We start from the raw sequence: 19,914 nt of genomic DNA, 5'->3' as shown, positions 1-19,914 counted from the left end.
ATACATAAAGATCACCTACATCTGCATTACCCGCTATTGGGGATTGATATCAATTGGCAAGTGGAACAGAACGGATTGGGAGCTCTTCAACATCGTTGTTTTTACCATGAACAAGATTGAGTCTTTTTATTGAGTTTTATTATCATTATGTGTTGTTTATATCTTGTAAGCTACCAAAGCAACGGGATTGCATATCCTCGATGTCTCGTCTTATTTAAAGTTGTTCATGTGGAAATGTTGCAATGGCACACACTTCCTCGTGCTGATCATTTGCACATTTCGGGTATCAAAATTTGGGGGCCTTTGGTCAGAAATCAGGACTGGACCAAGCCGCCGGGACTGAAACAGAGAGACTGAATGCAGGCTCTACAAGCAAAGAGTGTGCTGAGACGGGCTCGTACGTATGCAACGACTAGGTCAGCCCTCGTCCATTCGGTCGTGGTCACGGTCTTCGTTTCGTATGGAATCGTCACGACGATGCTCTCGTCCGCGGCTATGCTCACGTCCGTTAGGCGACGCCTGGCGCCTAGGCCGTAAGTGTACGCATTTTACGTTTTCCACCTCGTCCATCAACGCTGCTCTCTCCTCGCGCTCGAATTTGAAATCGTCGTCGTCCACTTCGCTCGCGTCATCCATGATCTTCGCACGCTCGTCGACCTGGGACCGCGGGACCACCCAGAGGTTCTCACGCCGCCTCTTGTGTCGTTCACGATCCTCCTCGATGCGCTGCTCTATCTGGCGCTTGTCGAGTCGGGTCGTGTGGCCGGTACCGTTCGTGGTGCGAGCATCGCCGGAGGAGTGGCCAGCGGCAGCGGCGGTTGTGGTATTTGCGGCGGCGTTGCCGTTGGCAGGTAACGCAGTGGACATGACAGCGTCTCCGTTGACGGGCGACGACAGGCCGGCTTCCGCCTGGGAAGCATCGCGATCTTTGAGGCATTCTTCTAGCTCGGTGAGGGTCTGATCTAGGAGGAAGCCCTTGCCATTGAGGCCCTGCAGCACAGTTCTGACCACCTTGACGTTGGCGGCGCCGGATCCATCCTCGGGGCAAACAGCATCGACGACCCTAATAATGTCTCGTTGCATCATGCGGACGTAGGACTCGGCGTGGCGCTCTTTGGATGCAATCTCGAGGAAATGCTCGATGAAGTACATAATGTTGGCTCTGGTATTCATGTTTGTCTGCCAAAGCACGAGTTCCAGGTTAGCTCATTCTGTTACCAGCAACCCGAGATGCAGCTTGCATATTGCAGCAGGCAAGTATCATTCGCCATGTAAAATTCCGGGTGATAAATGTGCATCCCGTGCAACTTGTTATGGTAAACGTACCTTTTCCAGTTGCTCCAGGATGCAACTGTGCAAGTCCTCGCTCAGATCCCTGTACTTGACGGCATACTGAGCCGCCTTCTGCGCGCTGACCACGGTAGCATTGAGATGTTGCAGCTGGCCGCTGAAGCGCATGCGCACCTCGAACGGGTCGGCCATGCTGGGCGCGTTGGCGGCGTCTATATTCCAATCCGGACCGAGAACCAGGCGCTGCGCTGCCTCGTTGCCAATGTGCCAAAAGGCCTGCTCGCTCGGGTGCAGGTAGCAGAAGCCTAATTCCTTGCTACCGTAAAAGCCAGGCCCATAAGCTTCCTCGACTGATATGACCCTTGGTCTCTCTTGCTCTTGCTGCTGGAGTGCTGGTTGGTGTTGTGGATGAAATTGTTGTTCCTGTTGTTGCCGGGCAGAATATCTACGTCGCGTGGACTCGTTGATATGGTCATGATAACTATTAGACCCAGTGACGAAAGTGGGATTGTTGCCGGTGCGGTTTGCAGGCTGAGGCGCCGCCTGTGAGCTGAAGCTCGGAGAGCTTGGGCTTGGGCTTAGCAGGTCGGCGGAATCCTTCGACTTCTTCCGACCTCTCCACTTGGCGGCTCGGCGTCTAGCGCGGTTATTGCGCCCAGCATTAGAGCGCTTGGGCGGAGGTGAAGGCGCGGGGGGTGGCATTGAGCCCGCCATCTGTGGCTTGATGCAAATGTGCTGGCGGCGGGAGCGCTAGACGATCCTGGGACTAGTTGGCGTCACCTGTCCCAGCAAATCGAATACGTTTAATTGCGTACGGGTGGGCTTGGATCCCAATCCCAGGGGTGTGTGTGACTTTGTCCAGCGTCAATAAATTGCGATTGTTATGCGCCGATCCCGAGGCGACGGCGGAATCTGGTTCGGATGATTTATTAATAGCTACGATTGCAGCAGAGATGGGTTGAGTAGCTGCACAGCTTAATTTCAGAGTGTTCCCGCATTTCCAGCACCAGAGGAACCTCCTTGGACATCGTGATCTAAGTCGGCGAAGGCACCCCGGAGTAGCTCGGCAAGTGCTCCGCTCTCCACCGCTAAGCAGATTGCCCAACTCATAAAGAAGGAGGGGGACCTTTTGTGTTACTCGACGTCTTTTTCTCTTCCATATTCAAACATATCCACCTAATCTCAGAGTTCGAATATGCCCCTCAACACGATGTTGGCCCTACCTGCTCATGCTAATGAGGGCAGTGAGTTCACTATGGCCGTCCTGGGCTGCGGTACGTGCGATCAATAGGAGAGACTCTCGTTCACTAGCCCAAACCCCTTTCCCTTCGTTATGACCATTCGGCCTCTCTTTCCTCTCGTTTTGCGCAATTGAGAGCGAAATTGAAGTCCATAACCCGGCTACTTGGCTGTAAAAGGCAGGCATTGCCTTTGCGCATACTTCTCCATGCCGCCGTACCCCAGAAGATGCCACCGTCCGAGAGTCGCTTCCGACAAAATCGAAGCTAATGATGCGCTTGTACAGGCACCATGGGCATAGCCATCCTCTCAGGCATCTTGAGCTCCCTCTCCGACCTCGAGGCCCCGAAGCCGCTCCAATCGCCCATGCAAAACGGCACGTCCGACCCCATGGACGACCCCCTCCCCTCGCGGCTGCCCTCGCGCTTCATCGCCTGCGTGCGGCGAACCGAGTCCGCGAAGCGCGTCAAGAAGGCGCTGTGGGCGCACAGCTCCGTCGTCAAGGTAGTGCAGCGGGAGAACGTGGCGGCGGTGTCGCAGGCCGAGGTGATCCTGCTGGCGTGCAAGCCGTCCATGGTGTCCGAGCTGCTCAGCGAGCCCGGCCTCAGCAAGGCGCTGCACGGCAAGCTGCTCATCAGCATCTGCGTGGGCGTAACGGCAGACCAGATCGAGACGGTGCTGCACGGCGCCGTGCCCCAGCACGACCCCGAGGTCGACGGCCGCTGCCGCGTGGTGCGTGCCATCCCCAACACGGCGGCCCAAATCCGCGAGAGCATGACCGTGGTCGCCCTGCCCGACCCGCCGCTGCCGGCCCCTGTCGCGAGCCTCGTCACCTGGATCTTCCGCCGCATCGGCGACGTCGTCTACCTGCCGCCCAACACTATGGACGCGAGTACCGCCCTGTGCGGCGCCGGCCCGGCCTTCTTCTCCCTCATGATGGAGGCAGCTATTGACGGTGCCGTGGCCATGGGCGTGCCGCGCGCCGAGGCGACGCGCATGGCTGCGCAATCGATGCGAGGTACCGCGTCGTTGGTTCAGGCCGGAGAACACCCGGCCGTCTTGCGCGACAAGATTTCTACCCCGGGCGGATGCACCATCGGTGGCCTTCTGGTGCTCGAGGAAGGTCGCGTGCGGGGCACCATCTCGCGGGCAGTCCGGGAAGCGACTGTTGTTGCATCCCAAATTGGCAAGGGCCGGGAGAATGTCAATGGAACCCGTTTCCCTCAGACCGACAACGGTGGATTTTAGCACGGACGATCTGCAGCGCCAAGATAGACTGGACGAAACGCGGCATGGAATGGACTTAGGGTTAGATTTGTGGCATGACTGCAGACGAACCTAATGAGTATCAAAAGAAAATAAGGCGGAAGTGAATGCTAAGACCAAGTCTCAGAAGAACGTCTTTCCATTTCATCAAGGGTTCCTAAACCAAAGCAGCTGAGAGCCGATCTTAAATAAGACCTCATGCAACAAATCTTGCTGCATCGAAGTGTATCTTCCATTTATATGGAAGAAGATTTTGTGTGTTCGTAAAGTTACAAGCCCAGAAACCATGTGCAATCAAAGGAGGTATCATGAGAGCCAACCCGGCCAAAAACTCCTCTCCGAACAAAACCACCCTCCCGAACTTGTTGTTGAAGTTCTGGGTTTCGGTAGTTCCTAGAGATCCCGAAAAACAGTGCAGATAGTGACAGCAAGCTAATTTACTCGTCATCGACTCTTGCCTTCTTACTGGAAGGGCCCTCTTCCTCGCCATCGGATTTCCGCTTTCCATGAGACGTACTAGCTCCATTGGCTTGGGTACCAACGCCGGGCTTGGGTGCCTCCAGTCTCTCCAAGATGCGCGCATACTCCCATTCAACGTTGTCGAGCGTGTCGTTGAGTTTGATGATTCTCTCGGTGACCTCGAATTCGCCCAGAATCGATGCGTTGCGGCGATACAAGCGCTGTTTGAGAAGGATTCGCCAAAGCATGTATGCATGTTTGTCAGCCTTTGACGCCACTGGTCTCTCGACCTCTTCATCGTCAGGTAGAGGTTGGACGGAAAGCGGAAGTTTCGACATCAGATGCATCTCGACCAGTCGCCAGAATTGTCGTGGGGCGATCTTGACCTTCAGCCGCAGCTGCTCCAGTGCGTCAACATCGACAATTCCCTTGGCCGAGGTGCTGGCGCTACTGTCTTTCTTGGAGATTTGCGTGCTGTGGTGCAGAACGGCTCCTTTGTCGGCGACAGCGACGTCAGGGTTGACAGCCAGATTGGCAAACTCGGGGAAGTTCTTGCGAAGATACTTCATGTCGCAAAGATCTCGTAGTAGATCAAAGGCCTCATTGGGGTCTTCCACGGTGATCTCTTTGGTTGACTCATCTTTGGACTGGAGATCAAAGATGGTGTTGTACAGCATGGCTCCCGCACCCTTGCCTTGGAACGGGGGCAGTATGAGGAACTGAGAGATCCTGGCGCGGTGGGGCAATTCCGTATAAGGAAAGTCGCCAGAGGGAAGCTCCCAGCTGTCATTCTTCTTGGGCTCAAGTAGAGACGAGGCCTTGCCCGGGCTGGCAGGGGGCGTGGGTGTTTGGTAAAGCCAGAAGTGGTAGACGGTCGAGTAACCCTGGAAAAGGTATTGCTCGTTCGCGGCCGAAGGCTTCTTGTAGAGGAAGAAGACAGACCAGCGGGCCAGGAATAGTCAGGTTCGTCCTTGCCATCCGCGTCTTCGCCAATATATGATCCGCCCTCGATGTAGAACAGAACAAGAAGCTGGAGACGTTTCACCAGCTGCTTCACTGCCGGGTCGGCGAGGCTTCCCTTCCAGACCTCATACGTCTCGCCATCTCGCTCTATGGTGTTGACAAGCTCGCCGGGCGGTGTCCAGTCGGTCGGTGTCTGTTGAACGGCCAATTCGAAGTCGTTCTTCTTCTGAAAAGCCACTGCGCGCGATGTTTGTTAGTCACGAACCAAAGTGATCATCGAGTTATTAGAACACACCTCCGGGAAGGAACTCCTTCATCAACTCTAGGACGTCAACCGCCTCGGCATCTCCCACGGTCTTGAACTTCTTGAGCCATGATACAGACAGGTTCGGTCGCATATCGGTTGCGTTGTAAGTGAGGTTGACCTTGAGGCCCTTGTATCCGAAGATTTGCTCATTCTCGAAAACGGCGTAGGTGAACTTGGGATTGAACGAGTCGATTTTCTTCAGGCCAGAGTCGCTGGGGGTTACCAGTGAGATGGTGAAAGCCTCGTTGGCGTCGGAAGTCCCTGCAACATGGCGTTAGCAAATTGCAGATGCGCCGCCTCGGACAAAGTAGGTGAATCGCATACACTCCTCCTCCATGTTGGATAAAACTTGCGATCCTCTGGTTTGGTAAATCTGGAGTTGATGCGCTTAGGCAATGCGAGGGTTGTTTTCAGCACAATGGGCGCCCCAAGTTTTGCGGATTGTACTGGAGGTAAGGTGATGTGGTGATGAGATGTAATGCCTGGAAGGCTGGTGTCTGCAGGTGATAACCAATTAAGCAGAGGTTGCCTTGCGTCGCGATGCTGGACGCGATGGAAGCGCGTAACGACGAAAAGTACGGGCTCCGCTCCAGGTGCCAATTGGCTTACATATTGAATGCGAAGAATTGGCGTATTTTGGCGGCTCGTTTGCAGCACGGTTCAGGTACTCAAGCACGCTAGAATCTGAAACCCTGCCTGACTCTTTAACGGGGAGTTGGCAAATTACAAGTACGGTACCTGTCCAGAAATGCCCAGGCGGCAAAATCGGGATAGACGTGACGTACCCATCTGCAAGGAATCGAGACGGTAGTGTAGCGTCTCCCTTGCAGGGATGCTACCGCTGCCCTGAGTAACGGTCTCATTGAAACAAGAAAGAGGAGGCTGAAAGCTGTCAAAACCTTGGAGGCTTGGATTGGTATTTGGTCGGTGGTGCCCGTCGTCGCCGTTCTCGTCGCCGTAGCACGTACACACGCAGCACAGCCAGCTAGCTGTCCTAGTTCGATTTCTCCTATTCTGCCGTCCTCGACCGGGTTTTCCTTTAATCAGTTCCAATGCGTCGGTAGCAAGTCCTGAACAGACTGTCAAGAAACCCAATCGACGGCAGTTTTGCGTCTCAACCCCTACAATGGCAGGCGTGTTTGTTCTGCTCGCCCAGACGGTAAGCGATCCATTGGAAGAAGTGCCCGTGGTCATTGGTTCACGATGCTAATGCTTCATGTCGCAGGTGGTGATGGCTTTGGCGTATGTGCAAATTACCCCCGACCGACACCTTGCGATACATGGCATACTGACTCGACCGATCAGCTCCTTCCTGGCCGGCGCGCTGCCCCTCTCCATGACACTATCGCAAGCACAACTACGACTGATATCGAGTATCGGCATTGGGCTACTAGTCGGCACGTCGCTCATAGTCATCATACCCGAGGGAGTCGAGGCGATATCAGACGCTTCGCTGTCGGGACATAACCATCTCAAGGCCCGAGAGGACGATCCACCAACGTCGATCCCTTCTGGCAATAAACCACCGGAGCCAGTTCCCACCTTCTACATCGGTCTTTCGCTTATTCTGGGCTTTGTGCTCATGTTCCTGATCGACCGGCTACCGCGACATGCCTCCGAAAACTTCCAACAACCCCCCGCGCCGAGACATATCAGCCTCAGCAATCTGGCAGGCACAACGAGACCTGTAGATGAGGAAGAGACCGAAGGCTTTCTGGGCTCTCTTGCGCCCAGCCCGAAACAATCAAGGAGCCTCGCGACCACCATCGGGCTTGTCATCCATGCCGCAGCCGATGGAATCGCTATAGGCGCTTCGGCCACTGCGTCGGATATGCAGCTCGGATTCATTATATTCATCGCCATCATGGTGCACAAGGCGCCTGCCGCTTTTGGGTTGACATCGATTCTCCTGAAGCAAGGGTTGTCGAAGCGCGCGGCTAGAGGCCACTTGATCGTATTCAGTTTGGCATCCCCTTTTGGCGCATGGGCAACCTTCATTCTCGTGAAACTGCTTGGTGGTGGCACCATAGGTCCCGATGGCGAGAGCCACGTGAGCCAGTGGTGGACTGGGATGTTGCTACTCTTTTCAGCTGGAACTTTTCTGTGAGTAACGCCGTGGTGTGTTGCTTTCGAAGGATCTGTACTGACATCTAGAACAGTTACGTCGCTATGCATGCGATGCAAGAAGGCGATGGCGCGGGCCATGAGCATAGTTCCAGTCCCAACGGCTATGCTGACAGCCACACATCTCAACGGAAGCAACCGAAACCCCAGATGCGAGACACGCTCGCTACTGTTGTTGGCATGCTGATTCCTATGTTGACGCAATTCGGTCATCACCACAGCTCGTGACTTGGTATGACGTGACATGATCACGCAGGATTATAGATATACCGTCCTTTTCCACTGATGTACGGCCGGCACGGATTGCAGGGATAGACGAAAGCGCCGCCATTATGGACAGGGCGACATTACTACAGCGTAGATTGCTGGATTTGGAGGACAAGGCGTATAATTGCAAGCAGCGAATCGAGGTGATAGTGACGGGATGTAGGATAGGATTATACCCCCATTGAAAGTATTGATTGCGTTGCAGCCTTGTCTCATTGCAGTTCAGCTACCCGTTTGTTTACTTGGGTCATTTCAAAGAATATTTTACACCTATCACTTTGCTCACTGTTTACACAAACGAAATGTATTCGTCCCAATGCGATTCAAGGGGCGGCCTTCAAGCATCCAGTCTTCTTTGAACATTGGCTAATTCGTCCTTAGCTACTATCAATGCTGGGCAACTTTGGCTTGGATATCTGTAGATTTGTACAATTTGGGAACAATCACCAACTCTCGTCAGTTACTTGGCATTTTGAGCATTATACGGAGTCATGTAGGAGCCCAAGCCCCTTTACAGAAAAGCCGACACAACAAGCAAGCTTCTTCTCCGGTTTGGCATACCAAGCGACTTATGAAGATCATTGTAAAGCTGCGGTGGTTGAAAACAGAAACGCCTGGTTGATTTAGCCGGCGGAGGTCACGATGTGTGAGCACAACCAATCGTACGATTTCAGCCGTCAGCCGCAGCAGTTGAGGCTTATTTTATCAGCGCAACAATTGTGTCGCTTACGGCGCGATCCTACTCTTTCTTCTAACCGAGAGACACGTGATTGGTTACTTACCATGTCAGCTCAATCGGGTGTTCAAGTTCGTACCTAGATTGTCCATCCGTGCTTCGTATTCTCCAGCCTTCTTCGTTTCTAGTTTACATCCAATAGTGAGACGGCAGAAACATATTTGGTTTGCTTTTGGTAGTCGAATTGAAGGAACAATGCTGCTCCCTGCGTTGGTCTGGGCCGTAACGGCACTCATCTGGGTTGGCCACGGTGCCGAGTCTCATCAAACCGCTGCTGCTCCTGCAAGAAGAGACGATAACGCCGATTTCGACTGGGGCTCTATACGGTGCCCCGCAGCAAACTCCCAAGAGACCTTTCCAACGCCCTCCTACCGCACCGAGAAGGGCTTGTTCCTAGTGTGCACGGAGCTGGTCATCAACGCAACACCCCAGGAGGTCTACCATGCCCTCTTGGATTTCCAGACGTACCCGGCGTGGAACAGCTTCGTCCGCAACGTTGCGCTGCCAGCCGAGGTCGTCAAGACCCCCGACGACGTCTACGTCGGTCTGGAGATGCGGTTCACGACCGCAGGGATCATACCGTTGCTTAACACGACGAGCGACGAGATTGTCACCGTCATGAAGGGGTCGTTTGACGACGGTGGTAGCCCGGGAGAAGGAGAAGCAGAACCGGCGACGACAGAAGGCCGCTACCTGATGGCGGCGTGGCGCTACGATGACGGGCTACACGGCACGGCGTCGAAATCGGAACACCCGAACATCCTCGTGAATCGCGGCGATGGCACGACGCTGTACATCTCGTATGAGACGTTCTTCGTGGGACCCGGCACGCTGCTCCTTCTCCCGCTCAAGGACACGCTGCAAAAGCAGTACACGCAACAGGGGCTTGATCTGAAGGCGTATGTCGAGAAGGCGGCATAGGCGGGCGCGATTTTTGATGGTGCTGCCATACGGTTTGATATTGTCGACTTACATACTGCCTCAGGAGTTTTGGCAAGGACTCGATGTTCAAGATCTCACCAACTTGGCATGTACTTGGTATGAGGGTGGTAGCTATTGCTTGTCAAAGGGGGGCCTTGCTCCAGCACTCAATGCGCAGCCTTATGTTGGCTCTCTTTAGTTCATAGCAATCAGTGCAACATAACGACTTTGGTACTTATATACGTTATTAATTGTTCCTGTCATCTTAAAAGTCTAGTTCAGGTAATATGAAATGGTCATCCAGGCTTTTACTCGAATGGTACCAGTTCCAGGGACAACGCAAACTGTGATTCTGAATGATAAAGTCTAAGCGGTATATATCGAACGATATCTATTATTATATAGAAAACCAAGATCTGGCTCCGATTCCCCATGAAAGGGCCATGGAACTCGGGAAATAACATTCTCGGAAAGCAGTGGTTCTTGGACTTATCTTTCGGAGAACCCCCTCTGGACACACATATATCATCACTTTTTGCTTTCACCAAAATATTACCAAAGTTCTTCCATCTCATCCCACCCAGCCTCAACCAGCGAAGATGTCCATATACCTGTCAATACAGTTGCAATATGAATCGACTAAGCGCTCCTCTTGGCCCAGCAAGACGGCCCTGGTGGCACACCGCGCTCGATATAATCTACGGATTAATCGCCGTCGTCGCCACGATCAGCTCGGCACGTTCTGCATTCTCGGTACTCGACCCTTGCCATATTGCCGAGGACCTCTATATGATGATCTACGTCGTGACCGCGTGTGCACTGGTGGCCCGCCTTCTCTGGTGCATGACGCAAGATTATTCTTGGTCGGCGGTCTATCAACTCCACAGCCGCGCCCTCCTAGCCGCTGTCTTGGCGCAGTTCGTCTACGTGTGCAAGATTAGCCCCGACGTGGAAGGAAACGACAATCCCGTCGTGATTAAGTCGGTGATGATCTCGATTGCATACGTATATCATGCGGTCGTGATGGCGTACTTCATGGGAGACGAAGAAGCGGAAGCTCATTATTATCGAGCCTGGGCCCAAGAACTGAAGAGGGACTTTGAGGAGTTCAAAGACTGGCTGCACATGCCGAAAAGCTGTTACATGGCATGGCGAGGTCGACTGGTACGCCAGGTTGTCTGCTGGGTGGACTTCGTGACTATAACGGGGTTGTCGATTCCAGTACCGATACCTAGGATACAAATACGGAAATTGGACTTGGCTGAAAGGAGGCTTGGCTGATCTGGGCAGAGGCTCGAGGCCAACAGGACGCTTCTACAGAAAATGATATCGCAATTGAGTACAGTTTCTACTTCACCCCCAGGCAACACCCGCGTTCGCTGTTCCTTTCTCACGCACCGGATGGGCCTACGAACCATCCTGAATTGAGACGTCTGGCTCATGAACGCGCATTGCAAGGGATATAGATTGTTAGAAAGACAAAAACAACACCGTGTGGTCGACTCACACTTCATCGTGAAGGTGTCGGTGTCTGGCAGCACAGTCAGGCAATCATCACCGTATCAGCAGACGACTGGTGACCTAGTTACTGCCCAGTGTCGACATGGTCCGGTTGCTAGTTGCGTAGAGCCAGCGAGAGGCGCCAAAGCGAGGCGGCGGCCTTCTGTAGGATTCCCGCATGCCGGTGATGCGTAGGCGCCATTGCCGAGGACTAACCCCGCGAGAGCTCGGCAACCAGCTATATGGAACGCAACGCCACTTCAAATACAGTTGGAGTCATTCGAATCCCGTCACGCTCCCTCTATGATAGGTGGATTCTAGGGAAGGTGCGACAGAAACCAGAATGCTACACCGAAGCCACCTACCTCGGCTCGACAGAAAAGGCCTGGCGATTGACAAATAACATGGCTCACATCTACCATCTCCCTCAATCATCCGTCGGATTTGACTGGCGGAAACCAAATGCGTGCAGCACGTGCTTTTCATTCAGCCGAACGGAGTTGGCCAACCTGCGATGGGCTCCTTCAACTTCTATGAACTTTGTTGATTAAGCCATTGCGAGTCTCACAGCGCTTCCAATTTCACCAAAATGAGATGCATCGACACAATACTCAAGCAGCTTGTGCAAAAGACGGCATGCGCTAGTTTCAAGCCGTACGCCATTCTATCGCACACGTGGGACAATACAGAAATCACCTTTCAAGATTTCAATGAGGCAGGACTCTACGGGTGCCGCGACAAGGCCGGGTACGCCAAGCTGAAGGGGAGCCATTGACCTTGCCCGCGAGCAAAAGTTCCGGTACCTATGGGTCGACACGTGCTGCATCGACAAGACGTCCAGCTCCGAGCTCTCCGAGGCCATCAACTCCATGTTCGAGTGGTACCGCAACGCCGAGGCCTGCTACGTGTACCTCAGCGACTACTCGTCGTCCCACGACTACAACCGGAAGGCCCCGTCCGTGCTGGGCCAGAGCCGTTGGTTCCGCCGGAGCTGGACGCTGCAGGAGCTCATCGCCCCGAATCATGTCGCCTTCTACTCGCGCGAGTGGAAGAGCATAGGCACCAAAGCAGAACTGTGTCAGACGATCGCCGGCATCACGGGCATATCGACTGGCGTCCTGATGGAGCCCGACGGGTACAAAGTCGCCAGCACCGCGCAGAGGATGTCCTGGGCCGCGAGCAGGGAGGCCACGCGGGGCGAAGACCATGCCTACTCTCTCTTCGGCATCTTCGAAATCAACATGACCCCGCTGTACGGGGAGGGCGCCGAGCGCGCCTTCCGACGGCTGCAGGAAGAGATTATCCGTACCAGCACAGATGACTCCATCTTGGCCTGGCTTCCATCGGAAGAGGCCTCTGGGGGTGTTTGCCGAGTGCTCTGGCTCCGTCGCCCAGTTGCTTCATGCGAACTGGCGCAGTTGTGCATTTCGTGTCGAAATGGGCCTTGGAACTCGATCACTTCTCCATGACGCCGCGAGGTCTGCAAATCGAAGGCCCCGTAATCGAGGAGGAAGGAGGCACCATGGTCATTGTATTGTCCAGCCGCTACGTAGGCGACTTCCGAGGTCCTCTTGGTATCAAGGTCGAGGCACTGTACCCAGGAAAGCCAGGACGGCTGGCTCTCTGCCAACGCCAAGCTCGAGCGACCCAGCTGGTTCCCGTAAACTCCTCGGCCAGTCTGGCCAAGCTGGAACGGCGCAGGATCTGCATCCTCGAGAGCTCCGCCATATTGGAAGGCCGAGGACGCGGCCTGAAGACCAAGTCGGGCTTGCCGCGCATGTGGATCCGGACCGTGGCCGAACCGCTCCAAATTGTCGAAGTAGGCCCCCGAGAGGTGTACAATTGGGAACTGAGAATCTTTGAGGCCTCGACACGAGCGTCTAACGTGCTGCGCCGTCGAGTGCTAGTCTTAAGTGACAAGCACCACCCGGACGTTCGGCATGTCGTGGTCGCCTTCATTCAGGTCGCCGGTGGGGGTGTTCAGGCAAACCTCATCACGTACCCGACACCCTCGGCCCGGTCGGCAGACGAGGTGGCCGGAGCGGCGATGGCGGCAAACTGCAGTGAGCTCCGTGACGCCGACATATTCAAGGTCGTTCGCACGGCTCAAGGGGACTCTCGGATCCAAGTCAAAATGCAGCATGGACTAATGCTGGGCGAGGAGATCTTCACCATTGACATTGACTTGTGGGGGCGTTAAAAAAAAAAAAAAGAACAGTAGCCATAAGCACTAATCAGATTCCCTACTGCGATTTAGCGCATTTCATTCCTACACAAAGTCAGCTGTGGTGACGTATAGACCCCCCGTGGTCACTTTTCTGGCATTCGATCAATCGGTGCATCGAAAATCGGATTTACTAGTCGAAGTCTTCTGATGAAGTCCTTTCTTTAATCCAGGCCAGGCGACACTGCAAGGTGCGGCCATTAACAGGAGACAAGCTTTGCCTAGACCGACTTAACCGTCCCGTTATATTCGGCCCGGCTCAGATTAAGCAAGGCCACACAGCAGGGGTGGAAGCACGAGAAGCGAGCGAAGCCCATTTTCCGGGGCCCAACTGCAGCCAAGGAAACGTCTAGAAAGCCCACTCGGACATCCACTCCCCAAGACGCACGAGAGATCTCCCGTACCCGTTTTCCGAATGCCTAGGGGGGAGCATCGTATCCCCGACCAGATGGGCCGATATGGAGCCACTTGGGCCTGCCTCGCTGCCTCGGCCTTTGCATCGCCCAGCGCAATCAAGGCCATGAGGCTCTGCTCAGGCTTAAATCCGTCTCCTGCCGGGGGCGACGTGGAGCCCGTGTGGGCACTTGGGTTCGGTGAGGACCCAGGTGAAAGTAGCTGTCGGCAGAGGCCACGGAACTCATGGGGGGGACTTTTGGGTGTGCTGCTTATATCGAGCGAGCTCGCTGCTTCTACGGGCCCGAAGGCTCACCCTTCCTCCTGCACAGGACTTTCTGCCATCGACCGCAGGAACCAGAAGGGACTCACAATAGACGGAATAGATCTTCTCTTGTTTATATCTGGTTAGAGGGTCGGAAATCGAAGCGACAAAGTCTTTCTTAGCTTTGGATATCTCACTTTCAAAGAGCTTTTCTCCTCTGATAGATCTCAGTCTCGGATCTTTACTCCTTGGCGCTTTAGGGGGTCAGGTCCCAGAGTTTTCGCGTGCCAACGGTACAGCACAGCAACTTCGCATTCCCAGATCCGGACACGCAGGTGACTCCTCGACTGTGTGTGTGTGACATAGCTTTCGCGGTCTTTTGCTGCTGTATGATTCCTGTTCTATAACCGCTACGGAAGTTCCCGGCGAAGAGATCGGCCACGGGAGCCAAGTGCGCGCGCTATTGATCGACTAAGTTCCGGCCAGGCGATTCGGATCGTCCAATGCGACGATGAGCAAACTCACACCAACCTTGTCCCGGGTCCTCAAGCCGTACCACACCCACGAATTGCACTATGAGGAGTCCCCTCCCGCCCTCGACGACGAGGGCCACCTCGCCTTCTCCCCGGGCGATGTAGAGAACCCCAAGAACTGGTCCTCGGCTAGGCGCTGGTGGATCAGCTTTGCCAGCGTCGTCGCCGTCATCAACGCGACGTTTGCGTCCTCGGCGCCCTCCGGTATTCTTCAGGTGCGTATACTTTCGTTCTCGGACCGGACTATGGTTCCTAAAGATATCCGACTAACTTACCGACGCAAAACAGGGCATATCCGACGAATTCGGCGTGACGAGACAGATCGCCGGCCTTACTATCACACTCTTTCTACTGGGCTATTGTGCCGGCCCTATGGTCTTCGCACCTCTAAGTGAAGTAAGCATATCCATCGATTGGGTAACACTGGTGTCACGACTAACACAACTTCCCAGTTCTATGGTCGCCGCTGGCTGCTATACTCATGTATGATTCTTTACGTCGTCTTCAACTTCCTTTGCGCCTTTACGCAGAACTTCGCCGGTCTGCTCGTCGGACGTTTCCTGACTGGGACCTTCGCCAGCTCCACCCTGTCCAATGCACCAGCCATCATGGCAGATATATGGGATAACAAGGACCGCGGCAAGGCCATGGCCTTCTTCACCATCATGCTGCAGATCGGCCCCGCGCTCGCCCCCGTCGTCTCGGGCTTCTTGCAGCTGACCATCGGCTGGCGCTGGTGCTTCTACGTGCTCACCATTTTCGGCGCCTTCTCGCTGTTGTTCATCTTCACCATCCCCGAGACCTACGAGCCGGTGCTGCTGCGGCGCAAGGCGGCGCGCATCCGCGCCGCCCGGATCCCCGGGTTTGAGGACGTCCTGGCCCCTGCCGAGGCCGACGGCGGCGCGTCCTCCCTGATGGCGATCCTGGGTACGGCGCTGCTCCGCCCCTGGCGCATCCTGTTCGACCCCATCTCCTTCTGCGTCGCCGTCTACATCACCTTCCTCTACACCCTCATCTACATGCTTTTCAGCATCTACCCCATCATCTACCAACAGCACCGCCACTGGAACGTCGGCATCGGCCAGCTCCCCGTCCTGGCCACGGGCATCGGCGGCATGATCGGCGGCGCCATCATCTTCTACTACGAGCAGAAGACGGCCGGTCTCGATCTGGGCCGACCGAGGAGGCCTGAGGATCGGTTGCCGCTGGCCATGGTGCCGGCTGTGCTGTTCCCGGGCTTCTTGTTCTGGTTTGCCTGGTCCGGTAATTTCAAGTAAGTACTCACCCCCTATCCAAATGACTGGGATGCCCGACACTTCTATTCATAATCAAATGGACCTCGCGACTAACACTTCTAATAGCTACGTCCACTGGATTGTGCCTCCCATCGCCGGCACCTGCGTCTCCCTCGTCATTGTCATCATCTTCAACTCCTTCACCAACTACCTGGTCGACACCTACAAGTGGTACGCAGCGAGCGCCATCGCCATCAACACGGTGTGCCGTTCCGCCAGCGCGGCCTCGGCGCCCCTCTGGACCGGCTACATGTTCGACGCTCTCGGCGTGGGCGTGGGCGGATCCGTCTTGGGCGCCGTCGCGGCCGGGCTCGCCATCATGCCCTTCGTCTTCTACAAGTACGGCGAGCGGATCCGCGCGCGGTCCAAGTTCGCCCCGACCGCCGTGCCCAAGCCGCCCCAAGACGAGGAGGCCAAGGTCGGGGGTGAGCACGGAACGGAGAGCAGGGACCCTACTCGGGGCGGCGTCGTGGGAGGCTCGAGCTCCGAGGGCGAGGATACGTTGGTCAATGTGCCAGCAAGCACGCCGCCGAATGAACGCGAGAAATGATTTGAACGAAGCATTTGAACGAAACATATAAACCCATCTAGACTCAGGTCCCAGTAATTAAATATAATATAATCATATACTCTTAAATTTCATATTGAACTATTTCATGAGCGGCGGTCACTTGTAGGTTTCAGGAACCATGGAACCACCGCGACCATAGCTACGAAGGTTGTCACTAACTCTACGTGGCAAAGGTAAGGATAAGAGGACACATGATCAATTCTTGTATATATAACGTCAGGGCATCAATCATCCTCCCTTTACCGAATAATAAACTCTCCGGTTTACAATGCTTAGACATGTTAGAACACCAACCACCGAAAATGGGGTGGTCTGCACTGCCATCCGAGTTACGAGCGATGGTGATGGGAAGAGTCACTAGGCACGCTCGTATTGGGTCCCTGGCCAGTGTTTGCCGAGAATGGCAGGTCGCTTTCGCATATGCCATTTCCAAGCTGTTCAGCATACTCCATACCTGGGACGCCTCCGCAGTCACGCAGGGCATCGCCCACGGGATCGAGCTCGACCTCAAAATCACTTTTCCAAGCGACCCAGACGACCTGACGGGAAGAGTCCGGTCCCCCCGCTCTCGTTCCCGTCCGATCCCCGAAGGTCCTGCAGCCTCAAGGCCGTTCCGGTCATCACCAGTTTCAGCACCGGCGGGCGCCCCATCCTCGGCCGCTGCACGAACCTGAAGCGTCTTTGATTGGGTTGGGCCGCCTGGTTACTATCGACATCCGGCGACGTAGAAGCGGGGCGGAGTCTGAAAATATGGCCTGCGTCACTGGAAGGAATCATAGTGCAGCCTCAAGGACAGTTACGAACCAATCCCCAGAGTGTGTGCAAGCAAACGGCCGCGAAGTCACTCTTGGCACTGAATTTTGCCAGAAAAAGTCAGACTCTGAAGGCGCTGGTTGCAGTAGGCCTCTTCGACGCCCACGACTTCCTCAATTATTGCCGTCCGGGTTCGGCGGTGGCACCAGGCGCCTGGGGCAGGCTGGAGGTGTTGTGGCTCACCTCAGGCTTCCTCGTCCCGGGCGACGAGAATATACGACGACTCGAGGCCGTCTTGAAAGCCGCAGCGAAGGCGTCTTCCGGCATGCTCAGTCTCCAGGCCATGCAGATACTTACTGCGAGGGACATGAATAGACAGGTGGGATCCTTTGCATATGCTCAGTCACGTTGCGGCACGGCAACCGTTACTTGGAAAGCAACTTGGCAGTACAGCCTGGGTGAGTGTGTCAGGGAGGCATGGATGGAGTGTGCCGACTACAAAAGAGTCACCCTTGGCTCCAAGGAGGATACCCGTTCAATACTCAAAGGAAAGATCGACTAGTCCGTGCAAAATAGAACTGGGCTAATTTATCCCATCAGATAGCTTAGCGAGGGTAGCCGGCGTTAAAAACGGCGCGCCGAACGTACTAAATTATCCCTGATCTGTACAGTACTTTTATCGTTTGATGAATTAGAAGATCGTCGACCTCGAATCTTCATGTTTGCCCATTCACCCCTCACTTCATACTCATAACGAGAAGAACTGCTACAGAGAACGCATGGGCGGCCCCGCCAATCACGAGCAGTAAGAGGTAATCCCTAACCCGCCACTTCGAGAACTCGTCTCCTCCCACTTGATCCATCATCGCCGTCGCATCGGGCAGCATGCCGCCTCCACGTTTCCGGATCCAGCAGCGCTCCATAGTATAAGCCACGAGCCCGGTCGCGAAGCATGCACAGGGGTAGCCAAGGAAAAAGACCCAGATGACGCCGATCCGCGTGAAGAGGGCCTCGGAGACGAGGAACTGCGGCTCGAACCCCATCATCATGTTGAAGGTGGCCGCGAAGAAGGCAAAGGTCATGACTAGGAGGAGGCCGCTCCCGCAGACCAGTGACACGCCCATCCAGGGCGTGGGGTAGCTGGGCGTGTTGTTCTCCTCTGCTGGTGCTGATTCGTCATCGCCATCTTTCTGACCAGACGTGATTGGTTGACTGGCAGTTTCCTTCTCATCCGCGCTCTGGCCAATGCATTGGTACTCGGAGGACGGACGAGATACATTGACAGGCAGCAGATACGAGTTGGTCGCCACAACGAAGGGTACGACCCAAAGCGCCAGTGGTAGCTGTTGGGAGAAGCTCCATAAAGCCTGGCCATTCGGGATCTGGCCTTCGGATTTGCGCATCGATCCATAAAGCCTAGCTACACCCCATGCGAGGAGGACAAGGAGGAGAAAGATCTATGTTTGGTTCCAGTTAGCGTTTAGCCACGATACTGGTATAGCTGGCAGGCAGCGCGATGAAAGGACGTGGGAAGAGAAGGGGTGTCATTACCTCTGCGAGCCTGGACGTGAGCAAGTCCAGGTTGAACCTAACGAAAAAGACAGCCGCATCCGAAAGAATACCACCAAAGGTCCTCGGGTTTGGTCGTGCATCGACCAGACTCAACGACGATTCAACATCTTCGAGGTCCTCCAGATGAATCCCGCCTCTTTGGACGCCAAGCCATCGGCTGACGGTGGTGCCGCTTGACTTAGTCTGCTGCGAAGGGCACTCCTTCTTCTCCTCCTCTTTACTAGGAGCAGAAATCGCCTTCGCCAGCACCAGGATCGCCACAGACATGAGCGCCACGACCGAGAAGGCCGCCAGCTGGAACCCGTGGGTCTCGCTCAGACTCGCGGCGCTCCCCTCGCCGCCGCGGAACCGCCGCAACTCGCCGGCCAAGTCGAACAGAAAGCGCCGCGCATCGGTCCCGAGCGCCGCGGCACTGGCCTCCTGCCGGCCATACTCCCAGTTGAAGAAGAACGTGGGCGCGGTGCCGACGAGCATACTACCGAGCAGGGCGGCGAGGGCCACGGCGCGGCCGAGCCTGGGCCATTCGTGGGCATCGCCGCGGCCATTGGTTGCCGAAGGAGGAGACAGGACCGATATGCTGCACATGCAGGCGATGGCGGGGAACCAGGCCAGGTGCATGAGGAACTGCCACTGCGCCGCCGAGATCTCGGCGTCCACGGCTTCGTACAGCTCGTGCAGCAGCTTGAAGCCGAGGATGGCCTGCATATCGGCGACGTTCACGAGGCACTGTGCGGGACGAAGAGGTCAGTAAATGAGGTCGAGATCGCCATTGTTTAGTCGCCCAGGATGAAAACTCACCATACGGAGCCACCCCTCCATTGAGGGCGCAATGCCCGAAAAGCCAGACGACTCCTTACCAGCAGGAGTGCCGAGCACGGACGCCGTGAGCTGGCGGAAGCACCGGCGCGGCCATTCCAACACGACGGAGTCCATCGCATCTCTTCTCGGCTTATACGCGACAAGGTAGTGTATACTTAGCAAGGCCAAAGTCATGCAGTTTGCAGCGACGAAGGCGGCGGCGAGCTGGGCAGAAGGGAGGATCAAGTCAGTATATATCCCAAGCGGATGACAGATAGAAACCACGAGAGGTGGTGTTGTCGCCTCGGACGCATGACTTACACTATCGCTGCTGTACCTCTGATTGGCCGAGTCAATCATTGCCGGATTCAATATTGATAAAAGATCTCAAGACTCCGAGATTTGAACGTCCCCCAAGATTTTAGCTCGATTAGAGTA

At 55.2% G+C, this 19,914-nt stretch overlaps 10 protein-coding genes across 10 annotated transcripts; 7 read left to right on the top strand and 3 right to left on the bottom strand.

Annotated features, from left to right (window-relative positions):
- Positions 1–417: 417 nt before the first annotated feature.
- Positions 418–1,992, bottom strand: PG997_013328 (CTD kinase subunit gamma; the record flags this gene model as incomplete). The annotated part of the gene is made up of 3 exons (XM_066817642.1): positions 418–1,179; positions 1,327–1,682; positions 1,740–1,992. 3 exons carry the CDS (start codon positions 1,990–1,992, stop codon positions 418–420), a joined length of 1,371 nt encoding a protein of 456 aa, XP_066663334.1.
- Positions 1,993–2,500: 508 nt separating this feature from the next.
- On the top strand, positions 2,501–3,777 carry PG997_013327 (pyrroline-5-carboxylate reductase; the record flags this gene model as incomplete). Its single annotated transcript, XM_066817641.1, has 2 exons — positions 2,501–2,564; positions 2,816–3,777. 2 exons carry the CDS (start codon positions 2,501–2,503, stop codon positions 3,775–3,777), a joined length of 1,026 nt encoding a protein of 341 aa, XP_066663333.1.
- Positions 3,778–4,232: 455 nt separating this feature from the next.
- On the bottom strand, positions 4,233–5,861 carry PG997_013326 (histone acetyltransferase type B catalytic subunit; the record flags this gene model as incomplete). Its single annotated transcript, XM_066817640.1, has 4 exons — positions 4,233–5,082; positions 5,127–5,454; positions 5,513–5,785; positions 5,849–5,861. 4 exons carry the CDS (start codon positions 5,859–5,861, stop codon positions 4,233–4,235), a joined length of 1,464 nt encoding a protein of 487 aa, XP_066663332.1.
- A 789-nt stretch (positions 5,862–6,650) lies between these two features.
- Positions 6,651–7,876, top strand: PG997_013325 (uncharacterized protein; the record flags this gene model as incomplete). The annotated part of the gene is made up of 4 exons (XM_066817639.1): positions 6,651–6,683; positions 6,750–6,766; positions 6,830–7,627; positions 7,684–7,876. The coding sequence occupies 4 exons, from the start codon at positions 6,651–6,653 to the stop codon at positions 7,874–7,876; spliced, it is 1,041 nt and encodes a 346-aa protein (XP_066663331.1).
- A 970-nt stretch (positions 7,877–8,846) lies between these two features.
- Positions 8,847–9,572, top strand: PG997_013324 (uncharacterized protein; the record flags this gene model as incomplete). Its single annotated transcript, XM_066817638.1, has 1 exon — positions 8,847–9,572. One exon carries the CDS (start codon positions 8,847–8,849, stop codon positions 9,570–9,572), a length of 726 nt encoding a protein of 241 aa, XP_066663330.1.
- Positions 9,573–10,202: 630 nt separating this feature from the next.
- On the top strand, positions 10,203–10,995 carry PG997_013323 (uncharacterized protein; the record flags this gene model as incomplete). Its single annotated transcript, XM_066817637.1, has 2 exons — positions 10,203–10,736; positions 10,936–10,995. The coding sequence occupies 2 exons, from the start codon at positions 10,203–10,205 to the stop codon at positions 10,993–10,995; spliced, it is 594 nt and encodes a 197-aa protein (XP_066663329.1).
- A 666-nt stretch (positions 10,996–11,661) lies between these two features.
- Positions 11,662–13,272, top strand: PG997_013322 (uncharacterized protein; the record flags this gene model as incomplete). Its single annotated transcript, XM_066817636.1, is given in 3 exon segments — positions 11,662–11,819; positions 11,836–12,434; positions 12,491–13,272. The coding sequence occupies 3 exon segments, from the start codon at positions 11,662–11,664 to the stop codon at positions 13,270–13,272; spliced, it is 1,539 nt and encodes a 512-aa protein (XP_066663328.1).
- A 1,193-nt stretch (positions 13,273–14,465) lies between these two features.
- On the top strand, positions 14,466–16,332 carry PG997_013321 (uncharacterized protein; the record flags this gene model as incomplete). The annotated part of the gene is made up of 4 exons (XM_066817635.1): positions 14,466–14,702; positions 14,776–14,883; positions 14,940–15,760; positions 15,849–16,332. The coding sequence occupies 4 exons, from the start codon at positions 14,466–14,468 to the stop codon at positions 16,330–16,332; spliced, it is 1,650 nt and encodes a 549-aa protein (XP_066663327.1).
- A 299-nt stretch (positions 16,333–16,631) lies between these two features.
- On the top strand, positions 16,632–17,668 carry PG997_013320 (uncharacterized protein; the record flags this gene model as incomplete). Its single annotated transcript, XM_066817634.1, has 2 exons — positions 16,632–16,963; positions 17,221–17,668. 2 exons carry the CDS (start codon positions 16,632–16,634, stop codon positions 17,666–17,668), a joined length of 780 nt encoding a protein of 259 aa, XP_066663326.1.
- A 175-nt stretch (positions 17,669–17,843) lies between these two features.
- Positions 17,844–19,836, bottom strand: PG997_013319 (uncharacterized protein; the record flags this gene model as incomplete). Its single annotated transcript, XM_066817633.1, has 4 exons — positions 17,844–18,563; positions 18,658–19,404; positions 19,477–19,701; positions 19,798–19,836. The coding sequence occupies 4 exons, from the start codon at positions 19,834–19,836 to the stop codon at positions 17,844–17,846; spliced, it is 1,731 nt and encodes a 576-aa protein (XP_066663325.1).
- Between the last annotated feature and the right edge of the window lie 78 nt (positions 19,837–19,914).

Source organism: Apiospora hydei (assembly GCF_038363865.1).
Source record: "Apiospora hydei strain CBS 114990 chromosome Unknown utg000009l_segment0_segment0, whole genome shotgun sequence".
NCBI lineage: Eukaryota > Fungi > Ascomycota > Sordariomycetes > Amphisphaeriales > Apiosporaceae > Apiospora > Apiospora hydei.
This window is presented reverse-complemented; position numbering and strand designations above follow the sequence as displayed.